This window comes from Vombatus ursinus, unplaced genomic scaffold (assembly GCF_900497805.2).
Source record: "Vombatus ursinus unplaced genomic scaffold, bare-nosed wombat genome assembly UNPS02014810.1, whole genome shotgun sequence".
NCBI classification, from domain to species: Eukaryota; Metazoa; Chordata; class Mammalia; order Diprotodontia; family Vombatidae; genus Vombatus; species Vombatus ursinus.
The window spans coordinates 350,414-368,821 of record NW_020954588.1 but is presented as its reverse complement, the minus strand read 5'-3'; the positions used below and the strand labels follow the sequence as shown (position 1 = coordinate 368,821).

General features: G+C 35.7%; 1 protein-coding gene across 1 annotated transcript in view; it reads left to right on the top strand.

Annotated features, from left to right (window-relative positions):
• The window catches only part of CUL3 (cullin 3), a 108,784-nt gene that overhangs the window by 37,003 nt on the left and 53,373 nt on the right, over positions 1 to 18,408 (top strand). Inside the window, exon 3 of the mRNA XM_027875884.1 lies at positions 14,266 to 14,379. Coding sequence (XP_027731685.1) covers positions 14,266 to 14,379 — 114 coding nt within the window. The remainder of the gene's footprint in view (positions 1 to 14,265; positions 14,380 to 18,408) is intronic.

Below are 18,408 nucleotides of genomic sequence, written 5' to 3'. Positions count from 1 at the left end.
TCGACTGACTGAGAGGTAAGAGAAGGCATCAGGCTTCTATGGAGTCAAAATATCTATATTTGTTCTAGCAGAGAAAGTCTAGAAATAGAGTTCTTAACCTGGGGCCTATGACTTCTTTAAATATTTTGCTATTTCAGTATAATTGGTTTCCTTTGTAGTCCTGTTTTATTTTATGCATTTGAAGATAATTGAGTCCAAAGGAGTCCATGACCTAAGGTGAAGAATTCCAGGTCTAGAACATAAGTGCTTTATAAATGTTTTTTAATTGAATTGGGTCTAGTTTTTATGAATTAATTACCCATTTTTGCTTCTTAGGTATACTTCTTAACGTTGCCAACCGTGTTTATTTGTTAATTTTAGTGTGGCTGTGAGGTTTATAATGTTGTATTTTTAAAAAGACAATTATTTTATTTGTATACTGGGGACAGAACAGGATACTTTTTTTTTTTTTTTTAAAGAAACATCTCCATAAATTCTGATTTATACATGAAATCAAAGCTAATTTCTCCAAAATTCCAAATTTCATATTTTATGGCACCATCCAAATCTTTTTAAAGATATTTCCAATGTAGTATCCCTTTAATTTCTGTGTATTTATTTATTTATTTATTTATTTATTTTTAATGATTCCAAGACCTGTATAGAGCCAATGAATTAGCCTGGTCCTAAAGCAAGTGAGTAGCTATGATATCTATTTAGGCCTGAGAGAAAAAGGTTGTCTCTTGTTTTGGTAAATATAGAAAATATTTCTGAATTTCTTAAAGTAACCTAAAAATTAAGAAGAATTCATTTTATTCTGGAATTTCTTTCCTGATATAATACTTAGCATTCACAAAAAGGAAAAGTCATTGACCATCCTGAAAAAGAAAACCATAAAGTTCTGCTGTAAATTGATTTTTCAGATTCCATGGCAAGGTAAAATAACCATTGTACAAAGCTGCTTTTGACAAGTTTACTTTTAAATTAAATATTTGTGTTATAAACTTGGCATCAACAAAAGTAAGCATTTCCGTATATGCAGGAAAGAAGAAAAAAAAGCATTGCCTGTGAAACAGTATCTTAAGTATATATATTTTTAAAAGTATATCTTAAATTTTACTACTGTACTAAGAATGTTATAATTTTTTTTAAATTGTGAACAATGAAAAATATTTATACATATATAAACAGATATATGTTGTCGTTGTTGTTTTAGTCATGTCTGATTCTTCATAACTCCATTTGGGTTTTTCTTGGCAAAGATACTAGAGTGGTTTGCCATTTCCTTCTCCACCTCATTTTACAGATGAAGAACTGAGGTCATCAGTGAGTTGTCCAGGCACAAACAACTAAAATTTGAATTTAGGAAGAAGAGTCTTCCTGACTGCAGGTTTGGCACTCTACCGCTCCACCTAACTGCCCAAACATATACATACAAATATGCAAACAGTACTTGGAATAAATAGAAAAATCACTTAATGGGAATTTGATTCTAGGTCCATCTCCCAAAGTATTATTTTTTTTTTAACTTTATCAGAACTTTTATTTTTATTTGAAAGACTGAATATAATCTTTAGTCAGGACTCCATGCAAACATATTGGTCATTCAACAGCATTTATTAAGTTTTGACTGTATGCCAGGTAGAAGAAAGATAGTCCTTACTCTCAAAGAGCTCACAGTCTAATTGGGGGAGTTCTTAATCAAGAACACATCAAGAGTTTTAGGAGGTCTTTGGCAAAAAGCTATCTTGGCACATAAATCTTTGGTTCTTAAGTGGCAGCATTTATTGAGTGTCCATGTTCAAAACTGTTTGTTGTAGGGAATAGCTAAAAGAAATAGAAAACATCAGGAAGCAGGCATTATTTTTAAAAACTTTAAAGCTTCATATTATAAAGAATAATAAATTTTCTTTCTTGCTAACAGTCTCTTTGTGGATTAACAGTAAGTATTTATGGCATTGTTTTTGTTTGTTTTTTTTTAAATTGTTTTCTCAAGGCTTTGAAGCCTCAATTAAATTTCCTGTTCAAAATAAAAAATATAAATTTAGGAGTCTTGATAATTCTTGATAAACTTTTTTTTTTTTTGCAAGTATCTAGTTCTCTTTTAAGATTGCTTTTCCCCAAGTCCTCTGTACCCTATCCTCCCACCAGTAATGTAAGTTTCATTCAGAATGTTTGAGTGTTTTAGTTGTCTTTTTAAAGTCCACTTACTTTATCTTAATATACAGTTTGTCCCAGAAGCCATTATGCAGTTTTAATCTACAGAAGCTTAAAACTGCATTAGTGCAGTTAGTGCATTAGTCCCCATCTCTACCAAATTGTTGTTCTCCTAAATCTTATAGCATAGTTTATTCTTTGATGACATTTTTTTATAAGCTAATTCATATACTTCTGAATTTGTTTTCACACTTACAGTAATTGCTAGCAACTGGATAAAATAGAAGTCATTTACTTGATGTTTAAATCTGTAATCGTCTTTTGAAATCACAGATACATAACAGGATTCTTTATATCAAAAGATCTAGAATAATTTTCTAAAGCAAATGACCTAATTTAATATTTATTTATTCATTTATTTTTAGAAGAGCAGATTTTCAGGTTTTATGTTTGTTTAAAATGTTTAATCATGAGTGCTTTGTGTAGTTCAGTATTATGGTGGCTTGGCAGTTATATAAGAAATATTTATAGTTTATATTTTTGTTATGGATTTATAGGCAGTAAAGTTATTCATATACATCTACATAGATGTTTTTAAGGGATGTGTAAGTAAATATATGAGACAAATAGTTTTAAACATTAAATACAAAACTCTATTATGTGGAGTTGAATTTGTGATTTAAATTCAGTTTTTTAAAAATCAAATATTTAAATTGCCTACTACATTCAGTATACTTTTAGAAGCCATGGAGTCCAACTTCTCATTCTTCAGGTGAGGAGTACAAAGATGAAATAAGAAATAGTCCCTTCTCTTAAGGATCTTAGTGCATGTATGAAGGAGATAAATGACTATACAATCAATCTGGGAGTAGCTGTGGACCAGCTTGAACAAATCTAAATTTGTGACTGTTTTAACAATTGTGTTTTTATACTCATTGGACAGATGTGGCTAAGCATATGAAAAACTGCCAATTGTTTGATTAAAAACTATTGAAGGTTCTGCCATTTCAATTAATTACACAGGGTATTCTTGTTTGTTTTTAGCTTATTTTTATTGCTTTTGTTTATATACCACCTTCATTTCTAAATCGCATCTCTCCATCCTCCACCCTGTCCCTTGTAACAAAGATCAAAAAAAGAAAGTGAAAGAAAGCAGCATAGCAAAACCAACTGTTAAGTCAGTCTGTTTGCACTTTCCCTACCTCTTTAAAGGAAGGGAGGGAGGTGCGAACTACAAATAATGTTCTCTGAAAGCACCTGGAGTATTTTTAGATTTTCTTAAGAAAAGGTAGGTTATCCCCATATATAACAATATTTAGAGCAACACTTTGTAATAGCTAAGAATTGGAAGCAGAGTAAATAGCCATCACTTGTGGAATGACTAAACAAATTGTGGTACATGGATGTAATAGAATATTACTGTGCTGTAAGAAATTATGTAGATGATGAATATAGAAAAGCATGGAAAGATCTACATGAACTGATGCAGAGTGAAGTAAACAGAGCCAAGAAAACAATACACACAGTCCCCTTCTATTTTTCTGTAGGGTAAGATAGATTTCTATACTCCTTTGCCTGTGCATCTTATTTCCCAGTTGCATGCAGAAACAATTTCTAACATTCATTTCTAAGACTTTTGAGTTCTAAATTCTTTCCCCTCTTCCCTCCTCACCCACCCTCATTGAGAAGGCAAGCAATTCTACATAGGCCATACACAGGCAAAATACTTCCTTGATAGTCATGTTGTGAAAGACTAACTATGTTTCCCTCCATCCTATCCTGCCCCCATTTATTCTATTTTCTCCTTTGTTCTGTCCTTCAGAAGTGTTTACTTCTGATTACCTCCTCCCCCAATCTGCCCTCCCTTCTATCTTCCCTCTGTCTCTTATCCCCTTCCCCTCTACTTTCCTGTAGGGTAAGATAGATTTCCAAACCCAATTGAGTATGTATGTTATATACCTCCTTAAGCCAAATCTGATGAGAATAAGATTCACTCATTCCTTCTCACTTCCCCTCTACTGTAAAAGCTTTTTTTTACCTCTTTTATGGGAGATAATTTACCCCATTCTCCCTCTCCCTTTCTCCTTCTCCCAGTAAATTCCTCTCTCATCCCTTAATTTTCTTTTTTAGATATCATTCCTTCACTTTCAACTTGTGCCCTCTGTCTATATATACTCCTTCCAACTGCCCTAATAATGAGAAAGGTCTCATGAGTTGCAAATATCATCTTTCCAGGTAGGAATGTAAACAGTTCAACTTTAATAAGTACCTTATGGCTTCTCTTTCCTGTTTACCTTTTCATGCTTCTCTTGAGTCTTGTATTTCAAAGTCAGTTTTTCTGTTTAGTTCTGGCTTCTTAAGAATGCATCAAATTCCTTTACATCATTGAATATCAATTTTTTCCCCTCATTGATTACACTCAGTTTTGCTGGGTAGGTGATTCTTGGTTTTAATCCTAGCTCCTTTGACCTCTGGAATATCATATTCCAAGCCCTCTGGTCCTTTAATGTAGAAGCTGCTGAATCTTGTGTTATCCTGATTGTGTTTCCACAATACTTGTTTCTTTCTGGCGGCTTGCAATATTTTCTCCTTGACATGGGAACTCTGGAATTTGGCTATAATATTCCTAGGAGTTTTCCTTTGGGAATCTCAGGAGGTGATCAGTGGATTCTTTCCATTTCTATTTTACCTTCTGGTTTGAGAATATCAGGGCAGTTTTCCTTGATAATTTATTGGAAGGTGATGTCTAGGCTCTTTTTGATCATGACTTTCAGATAGTCCAGTAATTTTCAAATTATCTCTTCTGGTTCTGTTTTCCAGGTCAGGTGTTTTTCAAATGAGATATTTCACATTGTCTTCTGTTTTTTCTTTCTTTGGCTTTTTTGTTTTGTTTTGTTTTGTTAGGCAACTGAGGTTAAGTGATTTGCCCAGGATCGCACAGCTAGTACGTGTTTTGTGTCTGAGACCGGATTTGAACTTAGGTCCTCCTGACTTTAAGGCCAGAGTTCTATCCACTGCACCGCCTAGCTGCCCCTTTTTCATTCTTTTGGTTTTGTTTTATAATTTCTTGATCTCTCATAATGTCACTAGCGTCCATTTGTTCCGTTTTAATTTTTAAAGAATTATTTTCCTCAGAGCTTTTTGACTTCCTTTTTCATCTCACCAGTTCTGCTTTTTAAGGCATTCTCCTCATTGGCTTTTTGGACCTCTTTTGCCATTTGGTCTAGTCTATTTTTTAAGGTATTATTTTCTTCAGCATTTTTTTGGGTCTCCTTTAGCAAGCTATTGACTTGTTTTTCATGATTTTCTTCTGTCATTTCTCTTCCCAATTTTTCCTCTACTTCTCTTACTTGCTTCTCAAAATCCTTTTGGAGCTCTTCCATGGCCTGAGACCAATTCTTATTTTTCTTGGATGCTCTGGATGTAGGAGCTTTGACTTTGTTGTCTTCTGGTTGTATGTTTTGATCTCCCTTGTCACCAAAGTAAAATTCTATAGTCTGAATTTTTTCCCTCTTCTCATCTTCCCAATCAGTTTCTTGACTTTTTAAACTCTTTGTTAAGGTAGGCTCTGCTTCCAGTGTGGAGGGTGTACCCTCCCAAGCTTTGGGGGTTTTGTGCAGTTGTTTTCAGAGATACTTCTAGGGACCTATAAGTTTTCAGCTCTTCCAGGGTGGTATAATCTAAGGAGAGGTGTTTACTCCTTTCCTGGCCTGTGCTCTTGTCTGTGAGTGACCATAAGCACTCTTCTGCCCTGGGAATGAGAGGAGGGTTCTCTCTCCTACTGCCACAAGCTCCACCATGCCAGCACTCCTCCTCATCCTAGGACCACCACCCAGGACTGGACCCAGATTCAAGCACAGGCAAAGCAAGAAAATCCTGCCTCAGAGCCAGCAAAGAGATCCCTGCAATCCCCCTCTGATCAGCTGCTTGATCCCCCCATGATCTGTGGGCTGGCTGAAAGCTCTGGAAGCAGCCGCAGCTGTAGCCACTGCTCTGGGGCTGTGTTAAGGCCAGGGCTGGACCACAGTCCTCTCTTACCTAGGTCTGACAGACCTTTCCTACTGACCTTCTAAGTTGTCTTTGGCGTTTGTGGGTTCAGAAGTCTGGAAACTGCCACAGCTCCCCTTGATTGAGTTCTCTGAGGCCTGCTCCAGGTTCACTGAGGCCCAGTCTTTGCCTGTGCGGCCCATGCTTAACTGAGCTCCTCTCCCAGCCCGGAGCAACAGACTTAGCCTGTCGACCATAAAGATTGTCTTGGACTGGAAATTTGTTTCACTCTGTCTTTTTGTGGGTTCGACTGGTCTAGAATTTGAGTCCCTGCTTTTCTCCACCATCTTGGCTCTGCTGAAACACAAAATATTGATAAAAACTTTTTTTTTTTTTAAAGAAAAGGTTATTTGGAAGTATTGCCAATTACCAGTTTTAATCCATGTTCCTGTTTCATAGCTGGTTAGTCAACTTCCGGAAAAGAAAGCAGTGTGCACACCAACAGGGCTTCATCAAAAATGAGTCTTGTTGGATGACTTAATTTGCTTTTTTGATAGAGTTGCTAAACTGGTAAATGCAGCTCACCGAGATTTTAGCAGAATTGTTTATAAAGTATCTTAGGCTGTATACCATGTAAAAGGGAGAATGATGTTGGCTAGACGATAGTACAGTTAAAGGGATGTGGGACTATGTATTGTTTTTTAAATTTTATTTTCAGATCTGCATTCCCTCTCTTCTACTCTCCCCACCCCCAATCAAGAAATAAAGAAAAACAAAACCCCTATTACAGTTAAAAGTGTGTGTGTGTGTGTGTGTGTATTTATTTATTTATTTTCTCAATCAGATTCCAGTGTTGGCCGTGTCCAACACATACACACACGCATACACATGTGCACATTATATCTCAATTTATATTCTGAATTCATCACTTCTATTATCAGAAAGGTAGATAAGGTAGTGTGTTTCATCTTGAGTCTTCTGAAATTAGGGTTGCTCATTGTGTTCCTGAGTCTTTCAAAGTTGTCGTCTTTATAGTATTGTTTTTGTAGTACAGCTGTTGTATAAATTACCCTCCTCAATCTGCTTACTTCACTTTACTTCAGTTTATATAAGTCTTCCCAGGTTCCTCTAAAACCATCCTTTTCCATCATTTCTTTTTTTACCACACAATGGTATTCCATCTCATACATGTAACTTATTTAATTGTTCTCTAATGATGAGCATTCCATCCTTGTGCAGTTCTTTGCTACCATAAGACAAACTGCTGTAAATGTTTTTTGATGCCTATAGGTCCTTGTCCTTTCCCTCTTTCTTTGATCTCTTTAAAGGTATAGATTGAGTATCACTGAGTCATATGATATGCACAGTTTAATAGATTTTGAGCTTAGTATCAGATTACTTTCCAGAATGGCTAGAGCAGTTCATAGTGCAACAGTTCAACAGTGCATTGTACGTATTTTCCCATAGCTCCTCCAACATTTGTCATTTTTATTTAATCAACTTTTCCAATCTGATGGGTATGAATGGAATCTCAGAGTTACCTTACTTTGTATTTTTCTAATAATTGATGTAGAGTGGGTTTTTTTGTGGCTATTGGTAGCTTGGATTTCTTTCTCTGAAAACTGCTTACTCATGTCCTTTGGTCACTTATTAATTGGGTAATGGCTCTTATTATTTACAAATTTGAATTAATTCCCTAATATCTTAGAAATGAGACCTTTATGGGAAAAACTTGCTACAAATATTTTCCTCCATTTGCCTGTTTCCCTTTTAATTTTAGCTGCATTGGTTTTATTTGTGCAAAAATGTTTTTATTGTATGTAATCAAAATTGTCTATTTTACCTTCAGTGATCCTCCTTAACTCCTGTAGAATGTGCTGCTTTTGGAGGATAGTGAGTTTCCCTTCATTGAAATCTTAAAATAAGAGCTGGATCACAACTTGTTATATTTTAAAGAGGATTCACTTTTAGATATAGTTTGGTCTAGGTAGCCACTGAAGCCTTCTGCAACATCCTTGCTTTGACTGATAAATAGCTGATTGTGTGTACCTCACTTTTACTCAGAAATTAGGCCTAGTAGTCAAGAATAGAAATGCCATCCTTATTATTACTCAGAAAACAACAAAACCCTATGCAATCATTCATCTGTTGTCTCTAGGGAGAATTATAATTCTGTTTTGTAATTAACAGCTTCTGAGTATCCTCTTAAAAGTGAATTCTTTTTTGCATTTTGGGAGATAACTAGTTTTCGAAACTATTTCTCTTCAGCTTTATGAGGAGGTAGATTGTGCAACTATGTATCATTGTTTTTCTTTTCCTGTGCTTATGAGAATTAAAACATTAATGGGTAGACTGCAACTGTTTTGTTACCTAATTTTATCAGTGTGTATGCTGCTCCATATTTGACTGTGCCAATTAATTTGTGATGTCCACTAGTCTTTACTTTGGCTGGATAAGTAGTAATTGTAGGTTTTGAGGCTTCTATTCAGGAAGAAACATCATGTCACTTAATCTGTATCTTTTTCTAAACCAGGCTGGTGAAAGGTCCCTGTGTTGTGCAATGTGAAGATTAATTGAAGAAAGTGATAGTTGGCCTAAAAAAGAAAATACTTTATAGGGCTTTCAGATTAAACTTTTTTCTGCTTTGCTCTGGATAGCAGCAATAGCAGAAGTAGAGTGAAATTGCAGAGGAAAATTGTAGAGGCTTAACATCAGGAAAATTTTTCTGATAGAACTATCCAGGAGTGGAATTCATTGCCTCCATAGCTGTATTATGTCTCCTGTCACTGCATATCTTCAAGCAAAGGCTGTATGGTTATTTTTTAGATATGTAGCAGATGAGAGTCTGAACAGAAATAGGTTAGACTAGATACCCTCTGAAATCCCTTTTAACTCTAATTGTGTGATTCATTGACTGTGGGTGGTGTGTGTGTGTGTGTATCACAGTATCATTTTCAGTGATTTGTAATTGAGGTGCCTTGACCAATTTGCAATTATTAACTCTTACTCTTTTAGAGCATTTCCAGGTTTTTGTTCTTATTGCTAAGAATTGAAGAATAAGTGTGGATGAGGTGAAAAATTTGGGAAGGATTTGGTTCAGGGGAAAGAAGTATACAGAAGCTTCATGCTGTCACATCATAAGCACTTTTAATTAAAAAAAATCATTTATAAAATGTCATGCACTGCTTTTCTTTTTTTTTCTTTTAAGCACTGGACATAACTACCATCAGATACCACTAATAATAACATTGATGACATTTTAACAGGCAGGAAAATACTTGTTTTTGATATGAGTTTTTCCTGAGTCACTGTTCATATACCAGACCATCAAGTTGTCAGAGCTCAGATGAGAATTTGTAAAGTGCAAGAAAAAAAGATGGCATCAAATTTAATTCTTAATTTAAAACATTATTGAAAATAAAGAAATGGGAAATGTCACTGACACCAACTATGATTTCATCCAAAAGTTTAACAAGTATTAATTAATTGCCATGACAAGGAGAGCTGAAGAGTCCAGAAAATGCCTTAGAGAGCAAAACATATGGCCTACATGCCAAATGGAGAGAGATGGCTACCAAAGGCAACACTGGATTAGAACCACATCTGTAAAATCTTAAGGACAGTGGACAGTTATCAATAGTATTGTCTCATTAAACAGGAACAGTGAATGGTAAAGTCATTTTTTTTTAAAGTTTGGCAGTATGTCCCACTAAGCAAAAAAGCATTCAAGAATGAAAATGGAAGGAGGAATACAAGCAGAAGAAAAGTAGAAAAGATTTTCAAAACCATTTTCTCCATCAAGAAGAGAACTGTTTGAATTGTAATATCACAGTTCCTGAGGTGCTAAGGTAGAATAGGTGAATAAGATGAGAAAGTAGAACTGGCATTAAATAGAACAGAAGGGCAACTAAGTGGTTCAGTGGATAGAGCATTGGGCGTAGAGTCAGGAAGACTAATCTTTCCGCATTCAGATTCAGCCTCACACACTCACCAGCTGTTTGACACTGGGCAAGTCACTTAACCTCTGTTTGCCTTAATCCACTGGAGAAGGAAAGGGCAAACCACTTCAGTATCTTTGCCAAGAAAACCCAAAATGGGGTTAAGAAGAGTCAGACATGACTAAATGACAACAACAAAAACAGAACAGAGAAGAGAAAAGCAGCTAGATTGGGTCAAATCTAGAGGAGATCCATGCTGAAGATGATAACACTTTTAGGTACATTGAGGGTACACATTATAATACAAAGTATCTGAAGTACAAAAAAGATACCGAAGGTATGGAAAAAATCTTAGATCTTATTAATATAGATAAAGGTGACTGATAGAGCAGATAGTTTATGTATGCTTACTTTCTCACCTATAGCAAAATCCTTATGAGCATAATTTATCTATGAATTGAGGACATCTTCAATGAAAGATTTAGTTGGGAATAAATAGGCTTTTGTGAACAATAGTTAACAATGGGACACAAAGCCTTACCATCTCATAGTTAAATAAAAGGTATAGAAAATATTGTGCTTATTGTTTGATTATGAAAAAAAGATTTTAACTCAGTGAAATGATATCTTCTTAAAGGTGTCTCCTACTCCTACATCAAGATTGTTCAGGACTCCTTTCAAGGTATAACAGAAATAACCCTGAACCTCTTGGTAAACATTAGGCAAATTATAAAACAGGGAGATGTATGCTCACCAAGGGTATCTGCAACTGATGGAGGAGGGTTTCCCTGTAGATGTCCTCCAGAAGATCCTGTTTGCAGATGATATTGTGTTGATTACGTCATGCTTCCAGACTTTACATAGCCTCTTGGAAGAGACCTGTAATAATAAAAAGGTCTTGACCACAGAGGAAAGATCAAGTAGATGATGAGTGTATTGCCTATACAGTCATCCTTTCCACATCATGGGGGTTGGGGTGCCAGCATCACTGTGATCTGGAAAATCCACATAAAATTTTTTGGCCCTCCCTTCATACTAGAGAAGAAGAAATTATATGTATATATGATATTAAAAGATAAAATATGTTGGTATTATACAATACTGTACATATATTTTGCACATTTCTGAGTTTCTAAACTTTTTCTATTTTGTGTGTTGGTTATGTGTGTTGTCTGTGGCTTCCACAAAACTCTCCCCAAAATTCCCATTTAATTTCTTACGCTGACCCTTGATTTATCAAAACCTCAATGGGGAAAGTCACAATGTGGGTAGGATAACTATTTCAACATGCATTTGTTTGTAGCTGGGTGGTGCAGTAGGTAGAATGCTGGGCTTAGAGTCAGAAAGACCCGAGTTCAAATCCAGCTCCAAACACTTAATAGCTATGTGACGTTGGACAAGTCACTTAACTTTTGTTTTTGTCAGTTTCCTCTACTGTGAAATGGGGATAATAATAACTCCTGTCTCCAAGGGTTATTTTGAGGATCATGTGAGATAATATTTGTAAAGGGCTTAGTATAGCATTTGGTACATTGTAGGTGTTATGTGAATGTTTATTCCCCTCAACCACCACCACCACCCTTGTCCTAACTGGCACCAGAAAGCAGAACTGAGACTAATGAGTGGAAAATATAGGCAGTCACATCTGCATGCCATATAGATTTTGACCAACAGTCTGTATACCTGTGACAGACAATATAAATGGATAAGCTAGATCTACCTGGCATTGAAGAAGGAAGCCGACTTAACTGCTTTTGAGAAATTTTAAGATTCTTTTCCTGCCTTAAGCTTCCCTTGAAAGCCATATTTGCCCATCTTTTCAGTTCTTAAGAGTTTAGCAGTATTGCTCTGTGGCAGCAGGAAGTGGAATACCACCTTGTCCAAAGACCTAAAGATCTTTAAGATCTTGAAGAATATCATAGAAAAGTATGGTGTGGGTATTAGCAGGATGCGACATGTAACCAATGAAGAACTTTCATGTCGTCAAGGAATGATATGATGAGAAGAGATGATTGCGTTGGGTAAGAGTGCAGTTTAATAGGTGCACAGCCAGAGAGCTCCACCAGTACCTTCACAGTGCTGAAAGAAAGTGAGGAAGCTTCCAGCACTTTGGGTAGACCCTCTGTGGGGAACTTTGGATTTAAAAAAAAAAAAAGAAAAGGATGATTTGTACATGATGAGCTGGCATGGATAAGTTATGATAATGTGCAGCCTTGTAAAGAACTCTTAAATGGGTAAGATCATAGAACCATGACTATTGAAAAATAAAGGTATTCTTTTTTACTTTTTGGAATGCCCACATTATAGACATTATGCTTTTTTTTCTATCTTAGTTATCAGTTTATCAAGTATGTTTGATAAATCATCTTTTGTTCATTTGGGGAAAGGGATAATTTATGAAAATATTCATTTTCTTAAAAGTGGCTTATGCTTTTATAGTTTTGCTTGGACTGAATCTGTACTTTTGTTGATGTAGGGAATTCCCACTAAGTAAACTCCTACCAATGGAAATCAGTACCTGCTTGGGAATTTACAGTCATGGAGAGTTACCTGGGTCACTGAGAGGTTATCACAGCTAATAGGTATCAGAGGTGGAATTTGTGATTACTGAGTTATAATTAATGGGGATGCTAGAAGAGGGACCTGGTTTAGAATGAGAGGGATTTTGATTTTTGAAAAATGTCTAACTTATTTATGATTTTTGTTTGAAAGCATTATTTGCTCTTTTCAACATACAATTTCATGTCTATTACACATTTTTTAAATAGCAAACCAATGTTACTTTTTCAAAAAGAGCCCAGTTCTGAGTTGCTAAACATTTCTTGTTAAACATAGGTCATTTCTAATACTACCTAAGTTAACTTCATACAACTAATATTCTTCCTGCCTTCTAGTATTGATTAATTGTTGATTGATTGATGTCATTCAGTCAACATTTGTTGAACATGTTTGTATGTATGTGTATATGCTTGTATGTATATGTGGGTAAATGTACCTGACAGTGTTTTACAAAACTCAGAAAAAAATGTCAGAACCACAGTACCCCTTAACTTAGAGAGGAATGGATCTTAAATCACATATTTATTATTTTGACCTCTGGTAACAAAGTTTGATTGTAATTTTGGAATATATCCTCTTAATAGTGATTGTTATGGTTGCTCCCATTTGTTATAGTAAGGCAGACTTTTTCAGTAATAGTAAAAATATAAAAATGTGCTGTTCCCCTTTCCCCTCTCATTGCATTTCTTTAGCTTTCTCAGCTAAGAATGCTTGTTTTTGGAATCTGATAGGACCACTTTATAATCAATCTGAGTGATATTCTTGTACCTTCCATAGGATCATAGATTTAGAGCTGGAAGGACTAGGACCTTAGAGGCTATGGAGTCCAACGCCTTCATTTTACAGATGAGGAAACTGAGGCACAAAGAGGTTAAGTGACTTGCCCAGGATCACACAGATAGTAGGTGACTGAGGTGGTATTTAAACCCACCTGACTCCAAGTCCAGTGCCCTGTCCCCGTTACCCCCAGTGCCTCTTTCAAAGAATTGTTCATGTATGAGGACCCCTTATTTATTAACCCTTAGTACCTCCCTAAATTGTCCCCTGATTTTTTTAATGAGATTCTTCTATGACTTTCTATTGTGTTAATTGTCCCTATGTTATTCCTTCATCTTTAAACATTTTTCAAAATCACTATTCTTTTTTAAAATGCAACTTCAATTTTATCATGCTCATTAGACTTTATAATAAAATTGTTTTTCCCTTCAAAAATATCCTACTTGTATCTGTTCTAACTTGTAACATTTTGTGATTTATCATAACTTCATTTCAGGTATAACTTCTTTATATGTATATATGTGGCGTGTTATAAAGTTCTTTGTTAAATATTTCTAATCCTTTCGTATAGTTGTTGAGAAACATATTGCTATTGCATTATTAAGTATCTGGCCTGTTTCTTTAAAAGATGACAGGTGAAACTTCTCCCCCATCCTGGCCTGAACTTTTTACATTAAAAGAGATGAGAACATAGTGTAACACGGAAGAAAATATAGTACTTAAAATCTCATGGCTGTAATATTTCCGACTTGGACAAATTTATCAAAACTGAGCTTTCTATAGATTGTTTTCTTAACTAAAAAATGAATATTCTGTTATTCTTTCTTTGATAAACTATACAGACTAAAATCAATCTCTTCTGTTGCAGGTGCGAGAAGATGTACTAAATTCGTTGAATAACAACTTTCTTCAAACACTAAATCAAGCTTGGAATGATCATCAGACAGCTATGGTGATGATTAGAGACATTCTAATGTATATGGTAGGTGGTAATTCCTTCAAGAGAGATGATATATGTAAAATGTAAAAAAGGGATCCATTAAAAAAAAATTTCCATTTCCAAGTACTAAGCTTCTATGAAGTCCATAGAAGCAAGATAATGGTAAATTGCATATTTCCTTAATAATCAGAGTGAAGTGTTGTTCACCTTTTTGGTTTTGTACTGCCATTTGTGATTCAGAATGTAGAATTCTTAGAAAATTTTGCAAAAAAAAAAAGTCTGGGTCAGTACATTAGCACTCACAAATTTTTTGAGAACTGAATATTCAGTTCTAAGTTTTTTAACTGAAGAAAATTTTCATTTTCTTGTCATTTATATAGGTTATTTTTTTAAATATAGATGACTGGAATTTGAACAATTACACATTCAACATAGTTTACTCCTTTAGTGAGTACTTTCTGTGTTCATAGAAAGAAACTGGTTAAAGTTAATAGCATTTTGAAGGTGTACTTGCATTCTCATCTTTTTCCCCACAATAAAAATCCACTCCTGAAACATGTTTTTCACATGTTCAGTAAGATAAAATCTTTGGGGTATGTTATGTGTAGCTACTTCATTAATATAACAGAGTTGAACTATCCATAGTAAGCAGTTTTCTTTTGGATTACAGAATGGTCGCATTGTGATTATACACACATAAATTTTCTATATGATAAAATTATCTCAAGCCTGGATATGATGCTCTTATCTACATGCCATAAAATTCAATTGGGTTGGAGCTAGAGACTCTATTGTAATGATAAGAAAACTTGTTCATCAGCCCCTTACCCAGCTGGGTATGTAATTTTAAAATAACTAACATTTATGTAATACTTTAAAGTTTTCAAAGGAATCTATGTAGACTATCTCCTTGAGCCTTCCAAAAACCCTGTGAGGTAGATAATACTACCCCTATTTTATAGATGAAACATAAATTTCCAAAGTTTAATGCTTTACTACTGGTCATGTAGGTAGTAGGATTTGAGCCCATGTCGTTCTGATTCCAAAACCAGCGCTCTATCTAGCACACCTTGCTGCCTGTCTTAGTAGCAGTATGGCATATAAGCCTTGTAACTTCTTTGTGACTTGGACTACTCTTCAGGATTTATTACTGAGTCATAGACTTGTTTTGATTCTTATTCAAGGAGAGAATTCTATTATGAAGTCCTCAGGCTGACAAACACAGGTCCTTCAGGTATTACAAAATGAATTCATCATAGTTTAGAGAGACAGAAATTAATTGTAAATACAGACTGATCTGATCAAATTATAACCTTGATACTTCTATGTCTGTGCTTCAGAATCAGGCATATGAGCTTTCTTTGAGGACTTTGTCCTTTTAGCCATATTGGCCCCAACTACTAAAATGCAACAAAAAAAGTGATATAATTTCCATTTATTATTCTAAGTTTATTTTCTTTCTTCATCCTTCTCTTCCTGCCAGTGATCCTTGCTCTGACAGGAAAATGTAAATGAAGAGCATGGATCTGATCTTACTGGTGGTAATAAGGATGTGACTATACAGAGAAGCTATATTACTTTGATGAAATTGTAGAAATACAATATAGCCAGTATCAGAGAAATAACTGTCTTTGGCCCTGATTGATTCTCTGTCTCACTTCCTTTAGTGCTTGTTCCAAAACTTCTTTTCTCTTTTCCAGTAGTAGCCTACTCAGTTGTTCCTCCCTTACTTTCCGCAGAAGATCTTATCAAATATTTCAATGAAAAAAATTGAAGGAAGGTCCTCTACGAAAGGGAGATGGTAACATATGTGGTTTAAGAAGAGGAGAAAAGAAGAATAGGTGCTGAGGGGAGTGGAATAAAGAGCCAATCAAGGAAGAATAAAAAATGTGTATGCAGCAGTGAGGACCTGTTTGAGAATATATAACATAAATTTGTAATGGACCCAGTTAGTGTGATTGTATGACTTTGTTGGCATGCTGTAACATGTTCTTCTCATCAACTCTGTACTTCATATCTCCTCTCCCTCTTCCTCTCCTCTTGGAGAAAGAGGTAGTCCTTCTTACCAAGGCTAAATTTTGTTTTCATTATTTCCTGTTTCCTTCAGCAGTATTGTCACTTCGATCATTCCCCCACGTCTATTTCCTGTTGCTTGGAAAATGCCAAAATCCCCATCATCCTTTAAAAGTCTTCCCTTTGTCCCACCTTGCCTTCAAGTTACTATCCTATATCGCTTCTCTCTTTCACAGCCAGACTCCTAGGGGAGGAAAAAATATGCTCATTGTCTCCATTTTCTCTCAACTCTCATTAACTTTTCAACATCTTGCAGTCTGACTTCTGACCTCGTAACTTAATTGAACTTTCTCTCTCCAGGATTAACCACATTAATTGCCAAATATTATGATCCTTTCTCATTCCTATCCTTCTTGACCTGTGTAACATTTGACACAATTGATCATTCTCTTCCCCTTCTTCTGTGCACTCTCTGTTCTCTTAAGTTTTTGTGATACTGTTCTCTCCTTGTTCTCCTATGTGTCTGGCCAAGGGTGTGTGGAGTGTTTGGAAGGACTTGCCCCTTTGGTATGGAGGCTTGCAGAGACCTTTTCAGGGCTGTCCTTCACCCTTTGGTGTCCACTTGATTCACCCAATTCTCATTTGTGGCTCCAGGAATCTGTGACACGCTCAGCAGCCACACCCTCGTAAACCATCTCAGCAGACCTGTGGGTGAGTTAGGGGGGTGTTTACCTCAAGCATGTGAAGACTTTTTTCCGTGGAATTGGGTGGATGAGAACATTTTGCTCTAATGGCCACGCAGGCAGCTGAAGCAGGCACTGTGCAGTGCTTAGAGCTTGCTTAGATGTGGAAGACACTAAGGTCATCCACTGCGTCCTGGGCCTCTGGCAGTGGTCTTGACTTTTTTGTATTTGCTAGACTTTTTTGCATTTGCTGCTGGACTTAAATGACTTGGGAAGGGTGACTTTGTACAATTCTGCCTCCCTTCGATCCAGTTCACTCGCAAGTGAAGACATTACCCTGTGATGTCACTGGTCCTCTTCGAAATCAAAATACAAACAACACGTCTGGCCATTCCTATTCAGTCTCCTTTGTTGGATCACCATCCAGTCATCCTGTTCCCTGTGCTGGCTGTACACTGGAGCTCTATCCTGAGTCTAACCTCTGTATTTTCTTGGTGATTGCATAAGCTCCCATGGGTTGAACTATGGTTTCTCTGATTACTACTTTCAATACTATGTATCTATCCCCGGTTTGTCTCTTGAGCTTCAGCTCTGTATCACCAGCTATCTATGAAACATCTCTGAGCATATATTGACGTTGTTTCCTATCTCCATTCTTGTGCACGAGTTGTTTCCCTGAAATACGCTCCCTCCCCTACCTTCTCCTCTGAAATCTGTAACTATCTTCAGGCTCAGTTCAACTGCCGCTTTCTAAAGGACTTCTATCCTGATCCCCTCCAAGTGCCAGTGCCCTTCTACCAAAACTTGCTTTGTATACCCTTTGTATTTAAATTTCTATTACATCTTGTTTCCCCAAATAGAATATCTGTTACTTTACACTGTGGACTTTTTAATTTCTTTGTATGCTAAACACTTGGCATAGTTCTTGGTACATTAATTTTTTTTTAAATAAATATTACTTCAAGCTGTCAGTTTTGTTGATATATTAGTAGGCAGAATAGTTCCTAATAATTTCCTCTTCATTTGTTGTGGATTGTTATTTTTCATTTTTTATTTTGGTAATTTGGCTTTCTTCTTTTTAATCAAGAGTGGTAGTCTATCTTATTTGCTTTTTCAAGCAATCAGTCCTAAGTTTTTTTGTCAATTCAATTTTTTTTTATGTTTGTCTCTTCTTTCATTTTCAGATAGGTGCTTAGTAAAATTCTTGTTGGAATTAATAGATACACCAACAAAGTTCTGTCCTCATGCCTTTTCTCAATACTCTCTCCTTTGTGATCCTGCGCACTTCCATGGCTTCCATTATCTTATATGTAGATAATCTCTAGATGTATATAATCCCACCTTGTCTTGGAGCTTTTCTCTGCCATTTCCAACC